This window comes from Schistocerca nitens, chromosome 4, assembly GCF_023898315.1.
Source record: "Schistocerca nitens isolate TAMUIC-IGC-003100 chromosome 4, iqSchNite1.1, whole genome shotgun sequence".
In the NCBI taxonomy this organism is placed as follows: Eukaryota; Metazoa; Arthropoda; class Insecta; order Orthoptera; family Acrididae; genus Schistocerca; species Schistocerca nitens.
Window position 1 is genome coordinate 121,807,272 of NC_064617.1, and position 25,818 is coordinate 121,833,089.

At 45.0% G+C, this 25,818-nt stretch overlaps 1 protein-coding gene and 1 non-coding gene across 3 annotated transcripts in view; both read left to right on the forward strand.

Annotated features, from left to right (window-relative positions):
* LOC126253071 (solute carrier family 22 member 7-like) overlaps positions 1-25,818 on the forward strand; it is a 561,992-nt gene that overhangs the window by 464,380 nt on the left and 71,794 nt on the right. For both annotated transcript variants that reach the window (XM_049954162.1, XM_049954161.1), the window contains 2 exons: positions 7,300-7,530; positions 15,119-15,276. In XM_049954162.1, coding sequence (XP_049810119.1) covers positions 7,300-7,530; positions 15,119-15,276 — 389 coding nt within the window. The remainder of the gene's footprint in view (positions 1-7,299; positions 7,531-15,118; positions 15,277-25,818) is intronic.
* On the forward strand, positions 20,699-20,773 carry Trnat-ugu (transfer RNA threonine (anticodon UGU)). Its single transcript has one exon. It is a non-coding gene; the product is annotated as a tRNA-Thr (tRNA).

Consider the following 25,818-nt stretch of genomic DNA (forward strand, 5'->3'; position numbering starts at 1 on the left):
TGGTCGCATCCGTGTTTGGCGACATCGCGGTGAACGCACTTTGGAAGCGTGTATTCGTCATCGCCATACTGGCTTATCACCCGGCGTGATGGTAGGGGGTGCCATTGGTTACTCGTCTCGGTCACCTCTTGTTCGCTTTGACGCCACTTTGAACGGTTACGTTACATTTCAGATGTGTTACGACCTGTAGCTCTACCCTTCATTCGATCCATGCGAAACCCTACACTTCAGCAGGATAATGCACGGCCGCATGTTGCAGGTCCTGTACGGGCCTTGCTGGATACAGAAAATGTTCGACTTCTACCCTGGCCAGCACATTCTCCAGATCTCTCACCAATTGAAAACGTCTGGTCAATGATGGCCGAGCAACTGGCTCGGCACAATACGCCAGTCAGTACTTTTGATGAACTGTGTTATCGTGTTGAAGCTGCATGGGCAGCTGTACTTGTACACACAATCCAAGCTCGCTCTGACTCAATGCCCAGGCGTATCAAGGCCTTTATTACGGCCAGAGGTGGTTGTTCTGGGTACTGATTTCTCAGGATCTATTAACCCAAATTGCATGAAAATGTCATCACATGTCAGTTCTAGTTTAATACATTTGTCCAATGAATATCCGTTTATCATCTGCATTTCTTCTTGTTGTAGCAATTTAATGGCCAGTAGTGTAGTTGTAATACCAATAATAACAATAATAACAGCACTATAGCAGCGATTGTGGAATTACTGCTGTTACATCCTGTCAATTATTTCTTTTATCTCTTTGGAAGAGAGTAATGGTGCAGTATCTGAACTACTGCAGGTCCTATCTATAGCTTGGAGAAGACATTTTCTTGAGATAATTAGCTTTTGTTACGTGTATGTCTCGCTTTTATCTTCAGCGATGTACGGGACAGAGCGCAACGTACGTGTGTATTGGTCTATGTGGGGAACCTGTACCCGCCACCGTATTAATGCTGCTAATTGAGAAACAATAATTATTGATAATTTATATAATCAGTATTACATTCTTTCAAAATTGTGATAATAGTAATAATATTTTGCAAATGTTCACGCGAGACAGCCGCGCATTCTGATGCGCCTTGTCTCGGTCTGCACGGCTGCCCCCGTCGGAGTTTCGAGTCCTCCCTAGGGCATGGATGTGTGCGTGTAAGTTAGTTTAAGTTAGAGTAAGTAGTGCGTAAGCATAGGGACCGATGACCTCAGCAGTTTGGTTCCATTAAACCATACCACAAACTTCAAAATCTTTTGAAAATTTTTTAGTTTCATGACTGAAACAGAATCGAATCGTCTTAGAAAATTTCATTTACCCCTCAGGGGTAGTTACCCTCGCACTAACCTGTATCAGCTCCATAGAAAGGGTACTTGAAATTACGCTTTAAGTATCATTTTGTTTGTAATGGGAAACAAAAACCGACACTTCTTGTCGACACTGGCATGAAAGGCGCGATGAGCGCTATTTGTTTTGAGTTGACCCCTGCTAAACAATGAGAAAATGATATTGGTGATACCTGCTTTCCCGGCCGTTTTGTTAGTTTACGAGACCAGAGCCGCTACTTCTCAACCAAGTAGCACCTCAATTTGCCTCACAAGGGCTGCGTGCAGCCCGCTTGCCGACAGCACTAGGCAGTGCTAATCTTCAGTGATCTGACGGGAAATGGTATTACAATTGCGGCAAGACAGTTGGCCCTTCACTGGTTTTCAGTCACTTGAAATATGTCTCCTATTGGTCTAGGTGGTCTAGAGGTAGCGTCTTTGATTCATGATCAAAACGTCTTCGGTCCCGGGTTTGATCCCCGCCACTGCCTAAATTTTGATAAATAATCAGCATTGGCGGCCGAAGACTTCCGGCATAAGAAGTCAGCCTCATTCTACAAACGGCCTTGTCAAAGAGGGCGGAGGAGCGGATAGAGGTTCAGGGCACTCTCTTGTCCTAGGGGCGGGAAATTGCCCCTAAAGGCGGAAGAATCAGCAATGATCAACGACAATCAGCAATGATCAACGACATGAGGATGCAGAAGGCAATGGAAACCACTGCATTAAAGACACGTAACGTGTATCCACAGGCCTGTAATTGAAGAAGTGTCATGATGATCTCTCCATTGGCAAAAGATTCCGGAATAGTCCCACATTCGGATCTCCGGGAGGGGACTGCCAAGGGGAAAGTTACCATGAGAAAAAGATTGAATAATCAACGAAAGGATAACGTTCTACGAGTCGGGGCGTGGAATGTCAGAAGCTTGAACGTGGTAGGGAAACTAGAAAATCTGAAAAGGGAAATGCAAAGGCTCAATCTAGATATAGTAGGGGTCAGTGAAGTGAAGTGGAAGAAAGACAAGGATTTCTGGTCAGATGAGTATCGGGTAATATCAACAGCAGCAGAAAGTGGTATAACAGGTGTAGGATTCGTTATGAATAGGAAGGTAGGGCAGAGAGTGTGTTACTGTGAACAGTTCAGTGATCGGGTTGTTCTAATCAGAATCGACAGCAGGCCAACACCGACAACGATAGTACAGGTATAAATGCCGACGTCGCAAGCTGAAGATGAACAGATAGAGAAAGTGTATGAGGATATTGAAAGGGTAATGCAGTATGTAAAGGGGGACGAAAATCTAATAGTCATGGGCGACTGGAATGCAGTTGTAGGGGAAGGAGTAGAAGAAAAGGTTACAGGAGAGTATGGGCTTGGGACAAGGAATTAAAGAGGAGAAAGACTAATTGAGTTCTGTAACAAGTTTCAGCTAGTAATAGCGAATACCCTGTTCAAGAATCACAAGAGGAGGAGGTATACTTGGAAAAGGCCGGGAGATGGGGGAAGATTTCAATTAGATTACATCATGGTCAGACAGATTCCGAAATCAGATACTGGATTGTACGGCGTACCCAGGAGCAGATATAGACTCAGATCACAATATAGTAGCGACGAAGAGTAGGCTGAAGTTCAAGACATTAGTCAGGAAGAATCAATACGCAAAGAAGTGGGATACGGAAGTACTAATCAATGACGAGATACGTTTGAAGTTCTCTAACGCTATAGATACAGCAATAAGGAATAGCTCAGTAAGCAGTACAGTTGAAGAGGAATGGACATCTCTAAAAAGGGCCATCACAGAAGTTGGGAAGGAAAACGTAGGTACAAAGAAGGTAGCTGCGAAGAAACCATGGGTAACAGAAGAAATACTTCAGCTGATTGATGAAAGGAGGAAGTACAAACATGTTCCGGGAAAATCAGGAATACAGAAATACAATTCGCTGAGGAATGAAATAAATAGGAAGTGCAGGGAAGCTAAGACGAAATGGTTGCAAGTGCTACTCTGAGATGAAGAGGTTAGCACAGGAAAGGAATTGCCGGCCGCGGTGGTCTAGCGGTTCTGGCGCTGTAGTCCGGAACCGCGGGACTGCTACGGTCGCAGGTTCGAATCCTAACTCGGGCATGTGTGTGTGTGATGTCCTTAGGTTAGTTAGGTTTAAGTAGTTCTAAGTTCTAGGGGACTTATGACCTAAGATGTTGAGTCCCATAGTGCTCAGAGCCATTTGAACCATTTGAGCCAGGAAAGGAATTCGTGGCGGGCCGCATCAAATCAGTCAGTAGACTGATGACAAAAAAAAAAAAAAATTGGTCAAAGAACAGTATGAATTACCAATGTTATGCCGTGTGTGTGTGTGTGTGTGTGTGTGTGTGTGTGTGTGCGCAGAAATTATAGGAATGCCTTTAGTTGGAAACAAATCAGTAAATGTAACAGACCTATGTGTTCCAATTTGATTCTCGCCTCCACGTCCTTTGTGCACTCCTCTTTTTTGATTCCCACCTTTGGCCCCAGATCACAGGCTCCGCTCCACCACATGAACCAAAATGGTAATGGTATTCACTGGATCTCACTGACGTATCGTTAAAAACCCCACATATTTCTGTATGTGCAATTTCCTATTTTTGAAATTACATTAGAAATTAAACACTTTAAAATGTGTTTCCACGTTTCATTTCTGGTTCAGAAGAGAGTTGGTGGTGGCTTGAAAGGCACTGAATTTGTATACCGGTAATTGTTTTGACGGCAAATTACCGAGCAACATTACTCCCCGCCTTTGAGTAAGGACTACCATATTTGCATATTTGACATTGTCATTCCCTTACAGTCTTCACTGTACTGGTAGATAGGACAGCTTGGCTGTGGAAGTGGAAGGGTAGCCCACAACATAGACAACAGTATTCACAATTACAAGCACCCAAGCTTTAAAGATCTTCCAGCAATAAAGGCTCTTAACAAATCTCAATTAAGCAAGGACAAACTTGGTTACAAACATATGTTAACCTTCAACCAGTGAATAACCCTAATAAAGAATTACCAATCAATAGAACGTAGATAAAGGACTACTTTACAAGAAAGCTTAAATTAAGTAAAATCATGAAAGCTAAGTTACAAATTTTATGTTAAGCTTCAACAGGTGAATAACCCTAATAAAGAATTCTCATTTAAATAAAACAGATAGGAAAATGCCTTCCCAAAATGCTTGAATTGTGTAAAATCATGAAAAGCTGAGTTACAACTTTTCTCACAAACTACTTAGGAATTTACAGCAAATAAACAAGTCTGATCTGTTTAACCAGAAGGTAATAGCCAAGCGACCGAAGCCACTCAGAGCGGACGACCGCCCCAACGCTGGTCTTCAACCGACATCGTCACGGCCCAGTGGCCACCGTGCTAAAACAGACTAACGTTTCGGTAAGCGACCGACAGCAACACAGAAGTAACAGTGAGAAAGTCGGGGTACGCCTTACGAAACACGGCACATCCTTAAGCGGGAGCAGGCACAGCTGACTAGCGGCCATACAACCGCGAGCAAACAAATCTCGCGCTGCCCGTACTAACGCGGGAAATGATAGCGAGCGACGAGACGCCACGCGCAAAGCAGCAACCGTGCCTACCCCTCGACCACAGAATGTGCCCTGTCTCCTTGTCTATGGTAATACAATTTATAGCACACAAGAAACGATTTAATAATGGCATTAGTTCAACGCAAGATCAGTTAACAGTTATGGCTCTGAGCACTATGGGACTTAACATCTATGGTCATCAGTCCCCTAGAACTTAGAACTACTTAAACCTAACTAACCTAAGGACATCACACAACAACCAGCCATCACGAGGCAGAGAAAATCCCTGACCCCGCCGGGAATCGAACCCGGGAACCCGGGCGTGGGAAGCGAGAACGCTACCGCACGACCACGAGATGCGGGCAGTTAACAGTTAGGTCCAGTAAAGATTTACCAACGTATTTACCTTCAAACCAACTTCCGGACCACAGGCGGAAATTAGTAAATTTGGCATAAGTTTTCACCAGACCGATAAACAAGAAATCAAATTAAACAGTTGCCAAAAATACAGTCAGGATACGCAAGCCCTTCAAGACCTTGCCATCTTACTCACAGTTATTAACGGCGAAACATACACAAATGAACGACAAGAAATTCACCATTGAAAGCAAAAAAACACCACAAAGGTTAAATTAATTAACTTGCAGACGAGCCTGTCACTGAAAGCTCAGTTCCACAAAATTAGGACTAACCTCACTCGGCAGCAATACATTTGTGTGCGTGATAACTAGGTTGCCCAAACAGGACTCCAAAACCCAAAACAACAGGTCACACGTTAGCTGTCTTGTTCTCGGATACTAGGCACCACCGGGCTAAGGCAATCGCGACGAAAAAAAATCTCTGAAATTGCAGCTGCCTGCAGCAAAACAAATGAGTCAGGGTGCATGAACGTAAAGCACAAGCCACTGTTCCAGCCGGAGCGTAACCTTATCAATGCACATACGGACAGAACAACACACGTGGGCATAAAGGGAGCAGCAGATGCGTACCAAGCAAACTATACTGCGCCAAAATACGACCCACGTCACGTCCACAAACCGGAGCACTGCTCCCGGAGCTGGTGTCTGCTCGCTGGACTGCCGCAACTCTGTGTCCCCCGGAAAGCGATGCTGCCTGCCGCCTTGCTCAACGCTCCCTTCTCGGCCGTGCACAACGACTGTTCTCTGGTCGCCTCAGATTGCGGCCGCAATGTCCGTTCTCCCCTGCTGTCCGCCCCACACTCCCGTACTCGCACTCACTGCCTCGTTAGGACCCGCTCCGACAGGAGGCGCTCGCGATCGCACATAGTGCCAACCTCAACCAGAGGAGTAATGGATAGCGTCTGGCGCCCGACAGCCGCGCCGCGGCTCATTCACATTATCATTCGCTTACAGTTCTAGGAACTTGTACATTAAGACCATATTTGTGCAAAGTAAATAACAACATATTAAAGCAGCAATAGATTCATGGATGAAACAAGGTGGATTTACACCATTTCAATTACATTTTAATCCTGTAGAAACATATTTATTTTCCATCACAGACCACTTCTTCATTTCTCACTCAGTGCCTCACAAAAGAAGTGAATCACCGAAAAGGAAGGAGGAAACGAATTGAAAATTCATGAGTTGAGGGCTTTGTGAACTTACTGCAGTCACTAAAAAACCGAGTCAAATTTTCAAAAATCCTGGAAGTGTTAGCCCATCGTTGCGCGCACTCAGTCCTGGATGCATGCATTGGTTCTATTGCCGTTGTATCCGAGGCAAGCTGACCTACATGTGTTGTAACTCGTCCTCTATCTCCTGGCCTGCCTCGGGCATGGATGTATGTGATGTCCTTAGGTTAGTTAGGTTTAAGTACTAAGTTCTAGGGGACTGATGACATCAGAAGTTAAGTCCCATAGTGTTCAGAGCCATTTGAACCATTTATCTCCTGGATTCTGGCACGAGGACAGAGTTGACATCCCAGCTTGCCCGACGTGTGTTCTGTCAGGCAGAGATATGGGTATCTCGTCGGCCATGGGAGTACCTCATCAACATGCTTGGTGCTTCACTTTGTCACAAAATTAGGCAAATTTAACGTACCAGTAGTTTAATTCGTAACTGTCCTTTTCCACATAAAGTCTTTCACTGTTTAGTCCACATAGTAGGACTGAGTGGTGTCTTCCGAAAGAAGTTCCTTACACTCTAGTCCTATCAGTAGAAAACAGCTGTGGAATGAATCCAGTGCACCTCACGAAACACAGGGGAGCGAACGAGCATCAGATAGTTCTCTCTGGTGTCCTATGGCTGCTTCTCGTTTTTTGTCAGGCAATATAACAGTGTGCAAACCAAATTTCTAAAACTGTTTCTGGATTTTGTCCTAGATTTCTAGTCGTATCCAGTGCTATAGTTTTCAAATTATGCTGTAGAATGCATTAATAATGAGGTTCTGCTTATGTCACACAGGGAAGGAGGAACATTCAGCAAGTGCCTGATGTACAACGGAAGCGCCCTGGACGGTGCTTCCGAGGTGCCCTGCCAGCACGGCTGGGAGTACGACGACACGTGGTACCCTCTGACGGTGCCGTCAGAGATGAACTGGGTCTGCGACGACATGCACATCGTCAGTGACGTCATGTTCTATGCACAGAACATTGGAGCAGTCCTGGGACTGCTGTTCGGCTACATGGGTGACATGTAATTAAAAAAATCCTTCTATTCTTATTACCTTTGTATTTTCTGTTACCATTTGGTGTTAAAGGATATGAACACTCCCTGTCTGTCAGTACAAGAATGGGTCGTGGCATTGCAATCGCCCGTACACCAGAGCGCTACATCTGACTGAGGGGAGCAGTGAGCCACTTGGAGAGCTGGCACACGCTGAGTTGAAAGCTCACAAATAACCAGCAGAACTGGACGCCAGCTCTTCATGCAACCACGTGACGGTAGGAATAATGCACAGTACGTCCATGAAATGCAGTTCACATTTAGGGAGGAACGTTTACTTGAAGGAAAATGACTTCCTGCAAAGGAAAAAATGGTTCAAATGGCTCTGAGCACTATGGGACTCAACATCTTAGGTCATAAGTCCCCTAGAACTTAGAACTACTTAAACCTAACTAACCTAAGGACATCACACACACCCATGCCCGAGGCAGGATTCGAACCTGCGACCGTAGCGGTCCCGTGGTTCCGGACTGCAGCGCCAGAACCGCTAGACCACCGCGGCCGGCTCCTGCAAAGGAGAAGAAGATTCAGTGAGGTCAGGCTGAAGCAGGTCTTATCTGAAAACCCCCCCGAGATGTCTCGCAAATGTTTTATGAGTGCGTGCATGGCGAGAACAGGGCCCCAGGGTGTCGCGTTATTTCTTCCTAGCCAGTGCTGAAATTTAACTCTCTGACTGTACTTTTTCTTCGAATTCTTGTGGAGCAGCCACAATTGTATTTTGTAAATTTCAGTAGCCGCAAAACAGCTGCTGAATCAAAAACATTTTTATTGCCTACACGACTGATTTCTGAACACTAAAATTCTGTCATGTGGAGTAAAAAAAAGAAGAACGTTTTACCGATTGAGGTAATCTCCCCCCTCCTACCCCCTCTGCCCCTTCTGCCCCAGCGTTGTCAAGGAACGAAAATTTCGGTCACACAGCATGGGAACTGGTCACGGGATCCTTGGTCACCCATTTGCAGTTCAGGTGCAGAACTTTACATCAATTACAACACTGGAATGGGAGACGACCTCAGTCAGTTAAGTGTTTTTTTTTTTTTGTTGTACACCAGACGATGGAATTTTAGTGTTAAGTAGTAAACATCAAAAATATTGTTGATCCAGTAACTGTTGTGTGCATCGTTCAACTTACAAATTTTTTTATAAAATACATAATTGAACCATCAGGAACTTTTATATTAAACCCAAATATCTTCCGGGTTCAGTCTTGGACCATATTAATGGATACTACAAAAAGATACAAATAATTGTATGTAGTATTTAGAAAATGTTAACTGTTCTTTACAAAGAAGTGCAAAATAACATGAATACTTACAGGGTTAAAATGGTTTAAGCCACCATATTGCATTAGTCATTACTAAAAATCTGTAGTGCATGCCATCAATGTAAATCATTGAAGCAAACACACAAATACTAAATGTACACAGAGCAGTACTGAAGAGAAGATCCGAACTGTAAATTTTACTTTATAAAAAATGTTGATAAGTTCGTCAAAGATCTTTAAAAGAAAATTTTTGTTGTATGGTATAAAAATATCTCGATGACATGTTACTTGGTAATGTAGAGGACTAGACTATCTTTGGTGGACATATTAGGTATAGTTTCACATGTAAACAGAGAACTAAGTTTCTATCTCCAGGCATAAGATAACATAGACGTTACAATGCGAGGTAGGAAACATTTGATAACCCTAATGTTAAACAGTATCATATTCATTGCATATACGTAATGAAATGCATGAGTATATAAACAAACGTCAATTATATCATAAACGTAATGGAAATCGCACCTGTAACATTAAAACAAGCTAAAATACAGTGCTCTTAAATGGGTTGAAATGTCACTCAGTGTTCATATGGATCCAGGTTATAGTAGTACTGTCACATATCGACTATATTTAAAGGAAATCTTCATACGTTGATGAAGTTACATTACAGTGCGTAACTAGAAGCTTAGTACGTCGGTAGTGCTAGTATCATAATGAAGGGGAGGGAATAAATAACAACAGTGTAACCAACCATGTACTCAAATTGGGCTTAAAGGAATATTGACAACACATGTATGTAGCCATGAGTAACATTATTTAAACAATGTAAACCTTTACCTAAAGGCATCAGGGGCTCAACCATTGAGTGTACATTTTGAGAAGCATATAGAAAAAATTCTGCTCATAATCAATTAATTGCTAAACAAAATACCTACTTGCATGTGTACACACTTAAACACATTAGCTGGAATGTAGATATCGAGTTACAGATGAATTATATAATATATCAATACATATTGGTTATGTACATAACAGTATTTAACAACACAGTTTTAAGTGAAAAGAAATATGTGACCTGTTGTTCGTTAAAATGAGAACTACATCTTGGGAGTACAAACGTACTTTAGGTGAGGACAACTTATTGACCAGAAGCCCATGTCAAATATAATAAAAGTTGAAAATAGAATTAATGAATGTTTAGCATATTCAGTGTAAAACAGCAGGACAGTAGTTACAAACATTTTATAAATGTTTATAATGGAGAATTGTAATACATAGGATGTGGATAACAAACTAGTATAATATAACTTATATGTACTGCAATCGCGTAGTGAAGAATCCTGGCAGGGGTATAAGAAAACTGTGTGCAATAAAAGTGTCATTAACATCAGGTGTTGGACTCCAGAAAAACTTTTTGGTCGGACGTACATTTGGAAAAGACCACACTTATATGGCGCTAATTGGCGTGAAAATCATAGAAGGTGTTGCAGTTTGTAAACAACGTAAAAATTCGTTGAGTCTACGAGAAACATAGATCTGAAAATATCCGACTTTAGTGTGGTTCACATACTTTACAGCTACTCCTAGCAGTCGACTGGACCACTTTCATTAGGCTGCTTCACTACGTATTCAGCATTTGTCAGTTGAAATAATTCCTGCCAACTTAACTGTTTTGTTTCAATGACTCTTAACCACGTCACGCAGCGGGTACATCTTTCTCGCCGTATTTGGCAGCCAAATATGTTATCTCTGGCGGTCCCCTCTCTGGATGACGTCATCGCTGCCGTGTGCGGGGCGAGCAAGCCGTTTCCGAGTGTGTTATCCCTCGCTTATGGAATGGTGGGCTGCCACTGCCACACCTCGGCTTTGCACTGCACTCATGCCATTTAGCAACGTTAAAGCGGATGAAATGAGGAACTCTCGGGAATTTTATTATGCTGTACTTCGCGATCTTTATGACTGTTCTCGAGACGTCCCACTGAGAGTTATGAATGTCGTCACCTGACGGCGAAACTCCCGTAACTCAAAATACTGCAATTAGATGGTCTTCGTTTGCCTTCCCAGCCACGTTCGGTTCTCCAGTATCAGTTGGCGTCTGTGTATGATCTAATTCGGCTTCGAACGCTACCTCCAAGGAAGTGTCTCAGTACCATTGGTTCTGTAGGTGGTAGCGAGTGGTCATCCCAACCAGATATGATGCGTGAACTCTCTCGGTATTTTTCCGATCTCTAGACCGTAGTAGAATATGACGGAATACGGCCTGCTGATTTTACTTCCTCCTTGATAGTGTTGTTACGCCAACTCTCCATGAGGAGTTTTTGGCAGTTTTCACCGTGATTACGTTCATGACATTGCAATTCACTCTCCTTCCCGCACATTGCCTGGTTTGAATGTTCTTCCCGAAGAATTTTATGTTCGGATTTGGCCTCTGATAGGAGATACGATAACGTATATGGTGCATGAAATGGTGCAAGGGGTCTACATCCCACCCTCCATTAAGATCGGAAGAATTGTTTTAATTACCAAAAAGACGGGACGCTACTCAATTTTAGTCATAAAATAGTCGCACTGGCGATAAAAAGCCGTCTGTCGGTTTTGCTCGCTGGCGTGGTCGCGCGTTATCAAAGCTGTCTTCTGGGTCATACTCGCTTGCTGAATGTCGTGATCTCGACTGCCTCCTCTGTCCTTTTAACGGGAGGTCTACTTCCCATTGATTTAAATCGTGTGAGTGACGGGGTTAGTCAAGTTTTTCTGTAGCGAGTGTTGACAGCTGTTGGTTTTACTCGCGCTTTTTCTGGAACCCATTTTGAGGCCCATAGCTGCTCGACTGGATAGCAGGTCGTTATTGGGCGAAAGGTTTATCGTTCGCGCGTGCGCCGTTGGCTTTATGGTGCTTCTTCCTTCTCATGACGACATACCGATGCTCAAGGACTGTAGGATGTATTTTGTCGTCTTACGAGAGCACAGGTTAGCGACCGGAGACACTGATTACTCAGTGTGCGGGGATCTGACGCGGTTGAGGTTCCATTGGCTTTTGCGGTCGCCTGCAATCGATTGTTGGGTATTGTTATCGATTGTTGTCCGATGAAGTTTGGTGGGTTAAACTGGACATCCGTCACGGACTGGATTCAACGAGCGATCCTTAAACACTCGCGTCGCTCTCTCTCGTTACTTCATAACTTTCAGTCCTTGGAAACTTACGTGTTGTGTACATCTTATTTTGTTGCCCAAATTTGTGCCTTTCCTGCGATGATGTCCCGAAAGTTACATCGATTATCTAGCAAGTTTATCTGGCGAAACCCTATTTTTCGAGTGCGCTATCCGGCTATGGCGCGACCCCTGTTGGAGGGAGGTTTTGGCCTCCCTGATGTTCGGGATGAGGCTTCTGATTTACTTCTCCGACGCACTACTTTTAAGTGTCTTTGCGTCCCCCAGTGACTTATAGCTCGCCTTTTTGCCTGTGTCCGACCCAAGAGCTTAACCCCGCCAATAGATGTTGGTAGGATAAATAATAAATTAAGGCATATTCGTGAACTTGTGGAGTCCCCATCACCAGACACAGAATGGAAGGTTGTTTGATCCAGTGTCAGCCTACCCCTGTGTTCTCGTGGTACCAAGTCGTTCATAACCTTGTCTCCATCAACGTTCGACTTTTTCGTATTGGACTGATGCAGTTGTTGCCATGAAACAGATACATATATGTCACCGCTCGGTCGCATGCGAACACAGTTATTGCAGTTGGCTCCGCCGACAATTGGCATTTCTTGCCAGGAGGACGGAAGCGACAATCTCCACTGACATTCTCCTGCGTCCCGATTCAACCTTGTTCCCCAGAACAGAGAACAATATAGTTGTGTGGCATATCGGGCTCTATGTTCATTACGTGGTGGGGAGCGGTTATCACCCGGACCCTTGTGCCTCCTTCCAGTATATGGTTTCTGCCCCATGGATAGGTTGCCACACTGTCGTCCACTGTTTGCGAATATGCTGTATCTCGTCTTTAGTCGTCAAGGAGTTGGATGATGTGTAGAAATCCTTTACTGTTGGAATGTTTCATTCCTGTTACCTTGTTTTTGGTAAAATTGACAAAAAAAGTGGTGAGTTAACCGGTCGTCGTGGAATTCTCATTACCGTCCCGTTTCAGATGTATCTTCACACAGTTTATTTCATTTTTGTGGCTCTGTTAGACTTCTTTTTGTTTAAGTAATGGAAAAATAAGTTGTTGCAGGGTACGACTAAAAATGATACATTTTCTTTTTCTTTTTAAGTGGTGGAAGCCATGTAGGATTTTGTCCCACCATGTTCCTTCCTTTCTAGAGTAGCAAGTAATTTCAGATAAATAAAAATAAAAGATAAATAAAGAAGAGGCCAGTAGTATGTGATAGTCCAGCGCAGTGACAGTCGGGGGGGGGGGGGGGGGTGAGATCCTTGCCCACCTTGTCTCCACCCAGCCTTAAGTTGCCCCTGTGTCCGTTCTTTCTTGCCGTTACACGCAAAAAAAGAAAAAAATTAATATTGTCTAAGAACTGTAAGGTAGCAGCGTGTGGTGTGTTCCTGGTTCGCACCCCCACCGGATCCAAAATTTTCAGTATTAACCTTCGCGTTTAGTAATAAAAAAAATAAGAAGGAGACAGAGTTTCGAATCCTGGTCAGGCACAAATTTTCAACTTTTCCCATTCATTTAAATGAATTCTTCCTGACAGCTAATGTCTTTAATTCCTTTGTGTCTTGATTCATAATGGCTGCAGGATCAAAATAACCGAAAGACGATACACCAGATATACACTACTGACCATTAAAATTGCTACACCACGAAGATGACGTGCTACAGACGCGAAATTTAACCGACAGGAATAAGATGCTGTGATATGCAAATGATTAGCTTTTCAGAGCATTCAGACAAGGTTGGCGCCGGTGGCGACACCTACAGCGTTCTGACATGACGAAAGTTTCCAACCGATTTCTCATACACAAACAGCAGTAGACCGGCGTTCCCTGGTGCAACGTTGTTGTGATGCCTCCTATAAGGAGGGGAAATGCTTTCCATCACGTTTCCGACTTTGACAAAGCTCGGATTGTAGCCTATCGCGATTGCGGTTTATCGTATCGCGACATTGCTGCTCGCGTTGGTCGAGATCCAATGACTGTTAGCAGAATATGGAATCGGTGGGTTCAGGACGGTAATACGGAACGCCGTGCTGGATCCGAACAGCCTCGTATCACCAGCAGTCGAGATGACAGGCATCTTATCCGCATGGCTGTAACGGATCGTGCAGCCACATCTTGATCCCTGAGTCAACAGATGGGGACGTTTGCAAGACAATAACCATCTGCACGAACAGTTCGACGACGTTTGCTGCAGCATGGACTATCAGCTCGGAGACCATGGCTGCGGTTACCCTTGGCGCTGCATCACAGACAGGAGCGCCTGCGACGGTGTACTCAACGACGAACCTGGGTGCAAGAATGGCATAACGTCATCTTTTCGAATGAATTTCGGTTCTTTTTACAGCATCATGATGGTCGCATCCGTGTTTGACGACATCGCGGTGAACGTACATTGGAAGCGTGTCTTCGTTATCGCCATATTGGCGTATCACCCGGCGTGATGGTATGGGGTACCATTGGTTACTCGTCTCGGTCACCTCTTGTTCCCATTGACGGCACTTTGAACAGTGGACGTTACATTTCAGATGTGTTACGACCCGTGGCTCTACCCTTCATGCGATCCCTGCGAAACCCTACACTTCAGCAGGATAATGCACGACCGCATGTTGCAGGTCCTGTACGGGCCTTTCTGGATACAGAAAATGTTCGACTGCTGCCCTGGTCAGCACATTCTCCAGATCTCTCACCAATTGAAAACGTCTGGTCAATGGTGGCCGAGCAACTGGCTCGTCACAATACGCCAGTCACTATTCCTGATGAACTGTGGTGTCGCGTTGAAGCTGCATGGGCAGCTGTACTTGTACGCACCATCCAAGCTCTGTTTGACTCAATGCCCAGGCGTATCAAGGCCTTTATTTCGGCCAGAGGTGGTTGTTCTGGGTACTCATTTCTCAGTATCTATGCACCCAAACTGCGTGTAAATGTAATCACATGTCAGTTCTAGTATGAATACTCGTTTGTCATCTGCATTTCTTCTTGGTGTAGCAATTTTAATGGCCAGTAGTGTACAATTACAGCGAGGATGGCAGCTAATGTCTTCAATTCCTTTGTGTCTTGACACATTTTACAGAAAATCTGGGAAATGGAATATTTGTGAAGCAAGCGGATATACGCTGGTTGCAGGTACGGACGTCGCCCGCTGCAGTTGGCCTGCGTGGTGATGCATGTCGTCAGCAGGGTGGCGATGCTGTTCTCGGCGTCTCTGCTCCCGCTGTTCGTCGTGGCGGAGTCGCTGGTGGTGGGCGCTGCAGGCGTCATGCTGGAGTCGGCGGTATCTGTAGGTGAGTAGGGGGAAACAATGTGTTGCAGCATTGCGAGAGCGACGTTTAGAAAAACCTTAAAAAGTATTTTTCATGGAAAAACGGGACTCTAACAGAGGTCTTCTCCTGATTCTTTACTCTTTTTTTCCTTGATAACTTTTCTCGAGCTTCCATCCGGGCCACGTGGTCATATAGGAGCTTCGAGCCGAGAACTACACTCATGATCATTAATTAAGGATAATGCTGATACATGGTGAAACAACGCTCTGGTGGGCGGTTTGCGGGTTTAAATTGACTTCGGGGTATGACCATGCGGGTTCATTTGACCTGCGGTCGGCGCTCGGTGGCGCTGGCAGCAGTCCACATACACAGAGGTATGTTGGTGCATTTCAGAGTACGGGACAGCGAGTAAGTGTGCAGACGTGTTCAGACGTGCTAATGGTCTGTTGAAAATGGCTCGAAGGGCACATTTTGATGACGTTATGAGGGGTAGAGTACTAGGGCGACTGGAGGCTGGTCAAACACAGCAGGTCGTATCACGGGCCCTCTGTGTGCCACAAAGTGTGATCTCAAGATTATGGCAACTATTCCAGCAGACAGGAAACGTGTCCAGGTGCTACAGTACGGACGTCCACAGTGTAGAACACCACAAGAAGACCGACATCTCACCTTCAGTGCCCACAGACGGCCATGCAGTACTGCAGGTAGCCTTGCTCGGGACCGTACCGCAGCCACCGGTACAGGCGTCTCCAGACACACAGTCTACAGACGACTGAACAGACAAGGTTTATTCGCCCGGAGACCTGCAAGGTGCATTCCCCTGACCCCTAGTCACAGGAGACCCCGTAAAGCCTGGTGTCAAGAACACAGTACATGGTCACTGGGACAGTGGTCCAAGGGGTTATGTTCACGGACGTCCAGGTATAGTCTGAACAGTGATTCCCGCCGGGTTTTCATCTGGCGTGAACCAGGAACCAGATACGAACCCCTTAATGTCCTTGAAACGGACCTATATGGAGGTCGTGGTTTGATGGTGTGTGATGGGGTTATGATTGATGCACATACACCCCTGCATGTCTGTGACAGAGGAACTGTAAGAGGTCAGGTGTATTGGATCGTCATTTTGCACCAGTATGTCCGCCTTTTCAGTGGTGCGTGCAGTGGGTCCCACCTACCTTCTGATGGATGATAACGCACGGCGCCACCGAGCTGCCATCGTGCAGCAGTACATCGGAACAGAAGATATCAGGCGAATGGAGCGGCCTGCCTGTTCTCCAGACCTAAACCCCCTCTTGGTCGACCTATTGCTACACGTCTTCAAACCCCTAGGACTCTGCAGGAGCTCCGACAGGCACTGGTGCAAGAATGGGAGGCTATACCCCAGCAGCTGCTCGACTACCTGATCCAGAGTATATCAACCCGTTGTACGACCTGTGTACCTGTGCATGGTGATCATATCCCATATTGATGTTGGGGTACATGCGCAGGAAACAGTGGCGTTTTGTTGCACATGTGTTTCGGAGCGGTTTTCTCAACTTATCACCAATACTGTGGACTTACAGATCTGTGTCGTGTGTGTTCCATATGTGCCTATGCTATTAGCGCCAGTTTTGTCTAGTGCCACGTTGTGTGGCACCGCATTCTGCCTTTATCCTTAATTTATGAGCATGAGTGTAGTTGGCGAGGCACTGAATGTCGTCTGAACGCTGCTGCTGCCCTTATGTGGCCAAGCTACCTTCTGCGAAAACACTGCTACTCACTGCGGTGCCTTATATGGTAATTTTATCGTTTCGAGCCCGCTTGAGCCTTCCAGTGGCTGGGTTACAAGCTGTGTTCAGCTGCAGAGTGGTCTTTATTAAGGGTGTTGTCAGTCTTTTATGACGCTACTCCAGAAAGTATTTGTCTGTTTAATAAAAGATGTCTCGTCGAATGCAATTCAGTGTACGTTTTTCGTTTTCTGCTGTCGGTGATTTCTCAGGATACCGCAGACGGTAACACCTCTCGTGTTCCACAAGGCGCTGTTTAATGGTACGCACAGTGTGTCCGAAGTAAATGTGCCCACAACCAGACGCCTTGCGTTGGAAGACTTACATCGTGTTTCACAGGCCTCATGAGCTGTCGAACTTTTGCTGGAGCCCTGAAGACCGAAACGATTTATCCCTCTTTAGGAACCGAATAATATTTCCTGTTACTGAGCCACAGAACGGCAAAAAACCAAAGCCTTTCCTCTTCTTTTCAGGTGTCTTCTTGCTTATGTTTCTCCAGAAAGAAGGCTTTCCAAATCTGTCTGTTATTGCAGCTGTTCTCCATCAATACGTTGCGTACCTGGTTGAGCTCCTTTCGCTGGTTACCAGCTCTTGAAACGAGCTCCGTACAATGTACCATTGTACTAAGTATCGAGCGTTTCTGCTTTGGGTGATGGTAGTTGGTACCTTTCAGATACCGGTCGGTGTGAATGGTTTTCTTCACTCTCGCTTCTTACATTCGTTTTTATGTGTATTGTACAGATCACTGATATTTCTGCTCCATGTTTGATCTATCTCTTAACGAGCGGATTATTGTTCATTATTAATTTCATTCTTCTATCTTTACTTTTTCCCGCGATATCCAGTGTTACCATAGCCTTTCTCTTCGCTCGTTCACATGTTTACTTCTTAGTAGCTGCTTAATTTCTGTGTTTCGTTACCATACTGACATTAATACACGATCCGCTCCTTGTCAAAAGTTCAACCGTTTGGATTCTTCTTTCGTTTCTGATGTTATGGTCCCAGTCGTGCTTGCACGCAAGGTGAGTCCCAGCACTACATAAAAATCTTCAGACACAGATCATCGCTTCTGGCGAGTGTGTGGACGTAAATTAAGCTGTAATACAATCAGCCCTTTTTGCAACTGCCCTTGCACCTGCATTGCAAGGAAAGTACCTTCACACCAGCCCAGAGAATTGTAGCGCGAAATGTTCAATCACTGGTACGTTCTGTTGATGAAACCGTTCAATGCGGACCAGACTCTTCGATATCAGGCTACAACAGCGCATTGTTCACGCTTGTCTTTGGTTTGTTTCTGGCAGAATTATCAATGTAAGCCATCAAATAAGCTGTTTCCATCATAATGATAACAGTTGTAAGGTAACATATTGTTTCACTCGTGGTAAAGGTGCAAGTAGTATACTGCAGTACCTGTGTTGTTATAATGTGCTGTGCAGTGTCCCTCAACATGCATGCGTGTCTGGTGCAACACACACTGCAGCGGTGGTCAGCAGTACGAAATGTGGAACCATATTCGCATTTGCGAATATGACTAAACTACGTCTGCATTGTGCATTGGGGACAACGCTCACGTGGCCGAGACGGTCGAGGCGACCGCCAGCGTAAAGTGAGAGATCCGCTTTCGAGTCCCGGTACGACACAAGTTTTCATTGTCACCAATGCACACCGCACCCAAAGTTTAATCCTATTCGCAAATGCAGATATGATATGAGTCGCTGAAAGCCAAAGTGGTAGAATTCAATTTTTCGCACGTTACGATGGAGCTGAATACCTGAGAAGGAATACGTTGTGTTTTAATCTCCGTAACTGCGATTTATTTATGAAACATAAATATGATGTCATACAATTAATGTGAGTTTGCAGTTTTTGCTCCCATTATGCACTTCTCTCTCAGAAATTCGGTTAAAATAATTGCATTATCGTTTTTAACCACCAGAATGTTACCTACTGAGTCTGTCTAATAGCTCAGCAATGTATCCTGTTTATTCTGTTTCACCGTATACACCATCTTCCTTTGCCAAAGCGTCAACATGTCCAGGTTCAGATTCCTGAGCCGAACTTGCAGATGTCAGTTGGTTGCACCGGACGGATGTACGGGAGAAATGTGATCATGTCTTTCCTTTTTTGCCTCGGTGTCATTGTTGAGACAGATGTGTATTATGGTTTATGCATTTAATGTGAGACATCACTGCTTGACTAGTGTAGGTTTTAACCTAGACTTCAACATGGAGTGCAAACTTCCTTGTAAATACAATTTCTACTTTAATAGCAACTGGACATTACAGATCTAAAGAAAGAAAACAATGCTAATAGTTAGTGGCACTGTTACAATGCCTTTATGATTTTAGAGCGGAAACAAACACGCAAAAAAATACAGAACAACAAGACCATGTGGCCTCGCCGCTTCATTTATACCACTGTTCCCACGAACGCACTTCACTATGGCGTGAGAGGAAGAATATGTTTGGAGATCTCAAGTGGCTCAATTGCGAGTTATCGTTACACCGCAACAAATTTCTATGCATTATGCGTAAACTGAGTGGTGTAACACAGAACAAATTTTATTTGTCTTAGACCACTCTGGTTCTCAGCGGCTCATATAAAGGTAGAAGTAGACACACATTTTGCGACAATTTTATTTATCTGCAAACACCGCTCGAAGAGCTCGATTTGTAACAGTCGTTGAAACAATCATCGACTAGGAACGCTACAGACACGACACAGAACGTAGTTCTGTCACACTCCTAGAACCCTCTATGTGTTATGCTCTGGATACAATACATTTCAGTTCTAAAACATCCACAAGTGCAAGATACGCAGTTAAAAGAACAAATATTAACCGTTGTAGAAATATACACCACAAACCGTTATTTTCGAAAACTTTATTTAAGACACTAGTTTAAAAGTCTCGATAGCGTCTACTTCAGGCCCCAAGACATCGAATGTCCGGAATGTTCCTGTCGTATAAGTACATAATACAGCAGCCACCGCAGTAACTTGATACCGTACAAGTCTTCCGAACTGTTGGGCGGTTGCTGTTACATGTTCGGTGAGCATACACCGTTGGAAAGACTTCTATGGAATCCTTTTTGAATTATATATTACTACCTTCAGCTGCTGACGGGCGTTGATATATATCAACGGGGACAGGTAAAAATGTGTGCTCCGACCGGGATTCGAATCCGGGATCTCCTGCTTACATGGCAGACGCTCTATCCATCTTTTTTTGTGTTTTGGTCGTTGCGGACGTCACAACGACCTCCGTTCGAGTTCGTTTGTTGATCCTTTCACTCCGTTTTTTTATTACAGAGGCCAAACAGTGTCCATCTGAGCCACCGAGGGCACAGAGGATAGTGCGACTGCAGGGACTATCTCGCTCACGCCTCCCGAGAGACCCACATTCTCACTTTGTATGTCCACACACTACATTTATAGTGTCCCTATCCAACACACCATACCCATTTAAGTATATAGTTCTGGCAATACCGGCCATGACCTTCCTCTTCTGTGCGGATGCAAACATATTACCCGAACTCTTACGGCATTTGGAATGTCTTCCACGAGCAATTGTGTTGGGTAGGGACACTACGAATGTAGTGTGTGGACATATAAGGTGAGAATGTGCGTCCCGCGGGAGGCGTGCACGAGATAGTCCCTGAAGTCGCACTATCATCTGTGCCCTCGGTGGCTCAGGTGGATAGAGCGTCTGCCATGTAAGCAGGAGATCCCGGGTTCGAGTCCCGGTCGGGGCACACATCTTCACCTGTCCCCATCGATTTGTATCGACGCCCGTCAGCAGCTGAAGGTATTAATATATAATTCAGATTTCGTTCCAGACGGCTGCAGTTCATCAATGGTGTCTGTTCTTTCAGACATGTCCGAAAGAGCGGACACCATATTCATATAAGTCTATGGAATCCAGTTGCTACACTGGTTGCTGTATTATGTGGATATATGACTGGAATTCTGCGGACTTTCGATGTCTTGGGGCCTGAAGAAAACACTACTGAGCCGTTTAAACTTGTAGCCTAAATACATTTTTCTAAAATAACGGCTGATGGTAGACATTTCTACGACAATTCGACCGGCCACTGTTGCTCACTCCATATTTTTATGACGGTTTTACGAAATCTTAATATGTCCAGTCCAAAAGGCAAGTATCCTTAGTAATACGAAAACCAGTTGAGCTGGATATGTAGCACCTCGCGAGTACACGCACAAACATACACACTGAAAGTGGCTAATTAGTTTTTGTTGTAAGGTAAGGCACAGATATATTTAGTGGTATTTTGTCTCTGTGTGGTAATGTGAAGTTGAACTCGTGATCGCCGGCCAGTTTGGCCGAGCGGTTCTAGGCGCTTCAGTCTGGAACCGCGCGACCGCTACGGTCGCAGGTTCGAATCCTGCCTCGGGCATCGATGTGTGTGATGTCCTTAGGTTAGTTAGGTTTACGTAGTTCTAAGTTCTAGTGCACTGATGACCTGAGATGTTAAGTCCCATAGTACTCAGAGCCATTTGAACCATTTTTTTGAACTCGTCATTAGAGAAACAGTTAACCTCGTATGTGAGTTCGTAAGTAATCTCGTAATTCTTGAAAAGTTATCAGCAATACGAAAATTAATGCGATATGCAACATTAAACTGCGTACTGCTACGCTCCAGGTAAGAGTAGAGTCTGCTCTGTTAAATTTAAGAAAACTGTACTGTTAGTAATAATGCAAGCAATCTGACTGCGAGCAAAGCATGAAATATAAGTAACTACCCAAAATGCCTATCCGAAAAGTATGTCACTGTTGAAATGTCAATTGTATCACAAGCAAATTATAAATGCGCTTCCTGTTTGCACAATGAATTAACTCTGTACTGCTGCTTTTGTCCAAACTATTGCGGCTGCTGCTGCTGTGCTAGTTAAAAACTAAAAATTCGAAATACTAGGAACGCGATACGCAATGTGTGCTTTAACCTGTAGAGACATCCACAAAATTTCTGTGTTAATAAATCTCATGACTGCAATGATCATTGTCAATAAAAGTTCTGTTACTGAGAAACTCGAGAAAGCAAAATTATGTATGTGAAACCTGAAATAAAGAGACGAATGCTGATTGATGGAAAAACAATAAAGTAACTGTATTAATAAAACTTTGCGTGACTAAGACAAAATATTTTAACACTGGAAATACTAAAAATTCACTTTGCATTAATAGTGGAAAAGCCTGAACAAATTCTCTTTACTTTCTTACAAATACGCATGCTATCCAGCTTTGAAGAAAAATCAGTAACTCACACATTGTTACGTTATCATAAAAATCTCCAATTCTAAATCCCTGACCAAATTAGTTATTACGCTTAGATGTCTCGGCAAATGAGCTATTACAGTGCCTTTTGAAGTCTTCTGTATGAATTTACAAAATACCTCTCCATAAATGAAAAATAATATAAGAAAATTACTGCCCGCACACAGCACGGCCTAAAAACTTTTAACTCCATCACAAGATGCTACTCGTCACCCCCTGTCTCTGTCCCAGACTGCACTCCACCCACATGCACAGATTCTATTAACAGAACCTCGCGGCGCAACCTGTTCGGCAAAGATGTTGCCGCTGTTGAAATGGTTCAAATGGCTCTAAGCACTATGGGACTTAACATCTAAGGTCATCAGTCCCCTAGAACTTAGAACAACTTAAACCTAACTAACCGAAGGACATCGCCGGCCGCTGGTGGCCGAGCGGTTCTAGGCGCTTCAGTCTGGAACCGCGCGACCGCTACGGTCGCACGTTAGAATCCTGCCTCGGGCATGGATGTGTGTGATGTCCTTAGGTTTAAGTAGTTCTAAGTTCTAGGGGACTGATGGCCTCAGATGTTAAGTCATATAGTGCTCAGAGCCATTGGAACCATTTTGAACTCCACGAGGACAACAAAATGTGTAAGCAGTAGCGCTTACTCCTCAAGCGTTATTGAGAAAATCGCAAGATAATTTCGGTCGTCCAATATATACCTGTGAGTGGCCATTTTTACCATGAAGCGGCGGTAGCCGACGATGTAGGCGTAATCATCAGAGACCAAACAGATGTGACACAACTAGAGATGGTACTTGCAAAATACTGTTCCGCATCAGTTGCGAGGTTAAATAAAAACAAAAGTAAATTTCTAAATATAAAGCGGCTTCCTAACTTGCGCATTGAGTAGGCGAACCATGTTAATGAACACAAAGCTCTTGGAATGGCATTGACAACTCACCTTTTAAAAATGATAGCAATAAATTGGCGGGAGGTGGCAAGAAATATCAAGGGAGCTTTGATTGAAAACTGTCAACGTAGCATAGACCAGTTCCGGAGAATACTGTTTATCAACAGATACACTCCTGGAAATTGAAATAAGAACACCGTGAATTCATTGTCCCAGGAAGGGGAAACTTTATTGACACATTCCTGGGGTCAGATACATCACATGATCACACTGACAGAACCACAGGCACATAGACACAGGCAACAGAGCATGCACAATGTCGGCACTAGTACAGTGTATATCCACCTTTCGCAGCAATGCAGGCTTCTATTCTCCCATGGAGACGATCGTAGAGATGCTGGATGTAGTCCTGTGGAACGGCTTGCCATGCCATCTCCACCTGGCGCCTCAGTTGGACCAGCGTTCGTGCTGGACGTGCAGACCGCGTGAGACGACGCTTCATCCAGTCCCAAACATGCTCAATGGGGGACAGATCCGGAGATCTTGCTGGCCAGGTTAGTTGACTTACACCTTCTAGAGCACGTTGGGTGGCACGGGATACATGCGGACGTGCATTGTCCTGTTGGAACAGCAAGTTCCCTTGCCGGTCTAGGAATGGTAGAACGATGGGTTCGATGACGGTTTGGATGTACCGTGCACTATTCAGTGTCCCCTCGACGATCACCAGTGGTGTACGGCCAGTGTAGGAGATCGCTCCCCACACCATGATGCCGGGTGTTGGCCAAATGGCTCTGAGCACTATGGGACTCAACATCTTAGGTCATAAGTCCCCTAGAACTTAGAACTACTTAAACCTAACTAACCTAAGGACATCACACACACCCATGCCCGAGGCAGGATTCGAACCTGCGACCGTAGCAGTCCCGCGGTTCCGGACTGCAGCGCCAGAACCGCTAGACCACCGCGGCCGGCCAGGGTGTTGGCCCTGTGTGCCTCGGTCGTATGCAGTCCTGATTGTGGCGCTCACCTGCACGGCGCCAAACACGCATACGACCATCATTGGCACCAAGGCAGAAGCGACTCTCATCGCTGAAGACGACACGTCTCCATTCGTCCCTCCATTCACGCCTGTCGCGACACCACTGGAGGCGGGCTGCACGATGTTGGGGCGTGAGCGGAAGACGGCCTAACGGTGTGCGGGACCGTAGCCCAGCTTCATGGAGACGGTTGCGAATGGTCCTCGCCGATACCCCAGGAGCAACAGTGTCCCTAATTTGCTGGGAAGTGGCGGTGCGGTCCCCTACGGCACTGCGTAGGATCCTACGGTCTTGGCGTGCATCCGTGCGTCGCTGCGGTCCGGTCCCAGGTCGACGGGCACGTGCACCTTCCGCCGACCACTGGCGACAACATCGATGTACTGTGGAGACCTCACGCCCCACGTGTTGAGCAATTCGGCGGTACGTCCACCCGGCCTCCCGCATGCCCACTATACGCCCTCGCTCAAAGTCCGTCAACTGCACATACGGTTCACGTCCACGCTGTCGCGGCATGCTACCAGTGTTAAAGACTGCGATGGAGCTCCGTATGCCACGGCAAACTGGCTGACACTGACGGCGGCGGTGTACAAATGCTGCGCAGCTAGCGCCATTCGACGGCCAACACCGCGGTTCCTGGTGTGTCCGCTGTGCCGTGCGTGTGATCATTGCTTGTACAGCCCTCTCGCAGTGTCCGGAGCAAGTATGGTGGGTCTGACACACCGGTGTCAATGTGTTCTTTTTTCCATTTCCAGGAGTGTATTTTATCCAAGGCCTACTACATAGCACAGGTTCTCCCCATTCCATCAATGGTGGCGAAGAGGATCATGTCCACCTTAGCAAAGTTCTTGTGGAAAGGGGAATTGTTTCGAGTGCCAGTGAAGACAGCAGTTTTGGATCCAAGCAGTGGAGGAATGGGTCTAACCGATATCAAGTCTAAAGCGATGGCATTGTATGTCAAACGAACATGGAGCATAATGTGTAATGATCCAGGGTGCATTACAGCAAAACTATACGATATTGCCAGGCCAGAAAGTGTAGAGCCGCCGATAAATATACAAAAAATAAGTTTTAAGCTAAAACACATTAGGGAGTATTACCTTGAACTAAGTTATCTCAGCAAAAAGCGTTTAAACTCCAAAAACGTTACAGCAAAGGCGATTTTAGCTGAAAGACGGAAACATGAAAGGAAAAATAACATAGAAACTAAATATGCTGGAATAGCATGGAATGTGATCTGGAAAAACATCAGTAGTGATGTTCTTTCGTCTGATGTGAGAACAGCGTGGTACAAGGTAGTCAATAACATAATCAGCATTAATGAGCGTGTCTTTGTCATCGGTTAAGTGACACTAATCTCTGCAGAAAATGCCACCTCGTTGATAGTGTGCCTCATCGTTACACATGTGGAAATCGGATTACCAACGGGAGGTGGACTAGGGAGAAAATTGCTCAAATAACAAGAACTTCAGCAAACAATGTACTGACTAACATTTTCTTTAGACCAGAGGAAAGTTACTACCCTCAGGCGAAAAATAACGCAGTGATTTGGTTAATGAGTAAATATACAAGTTCTGT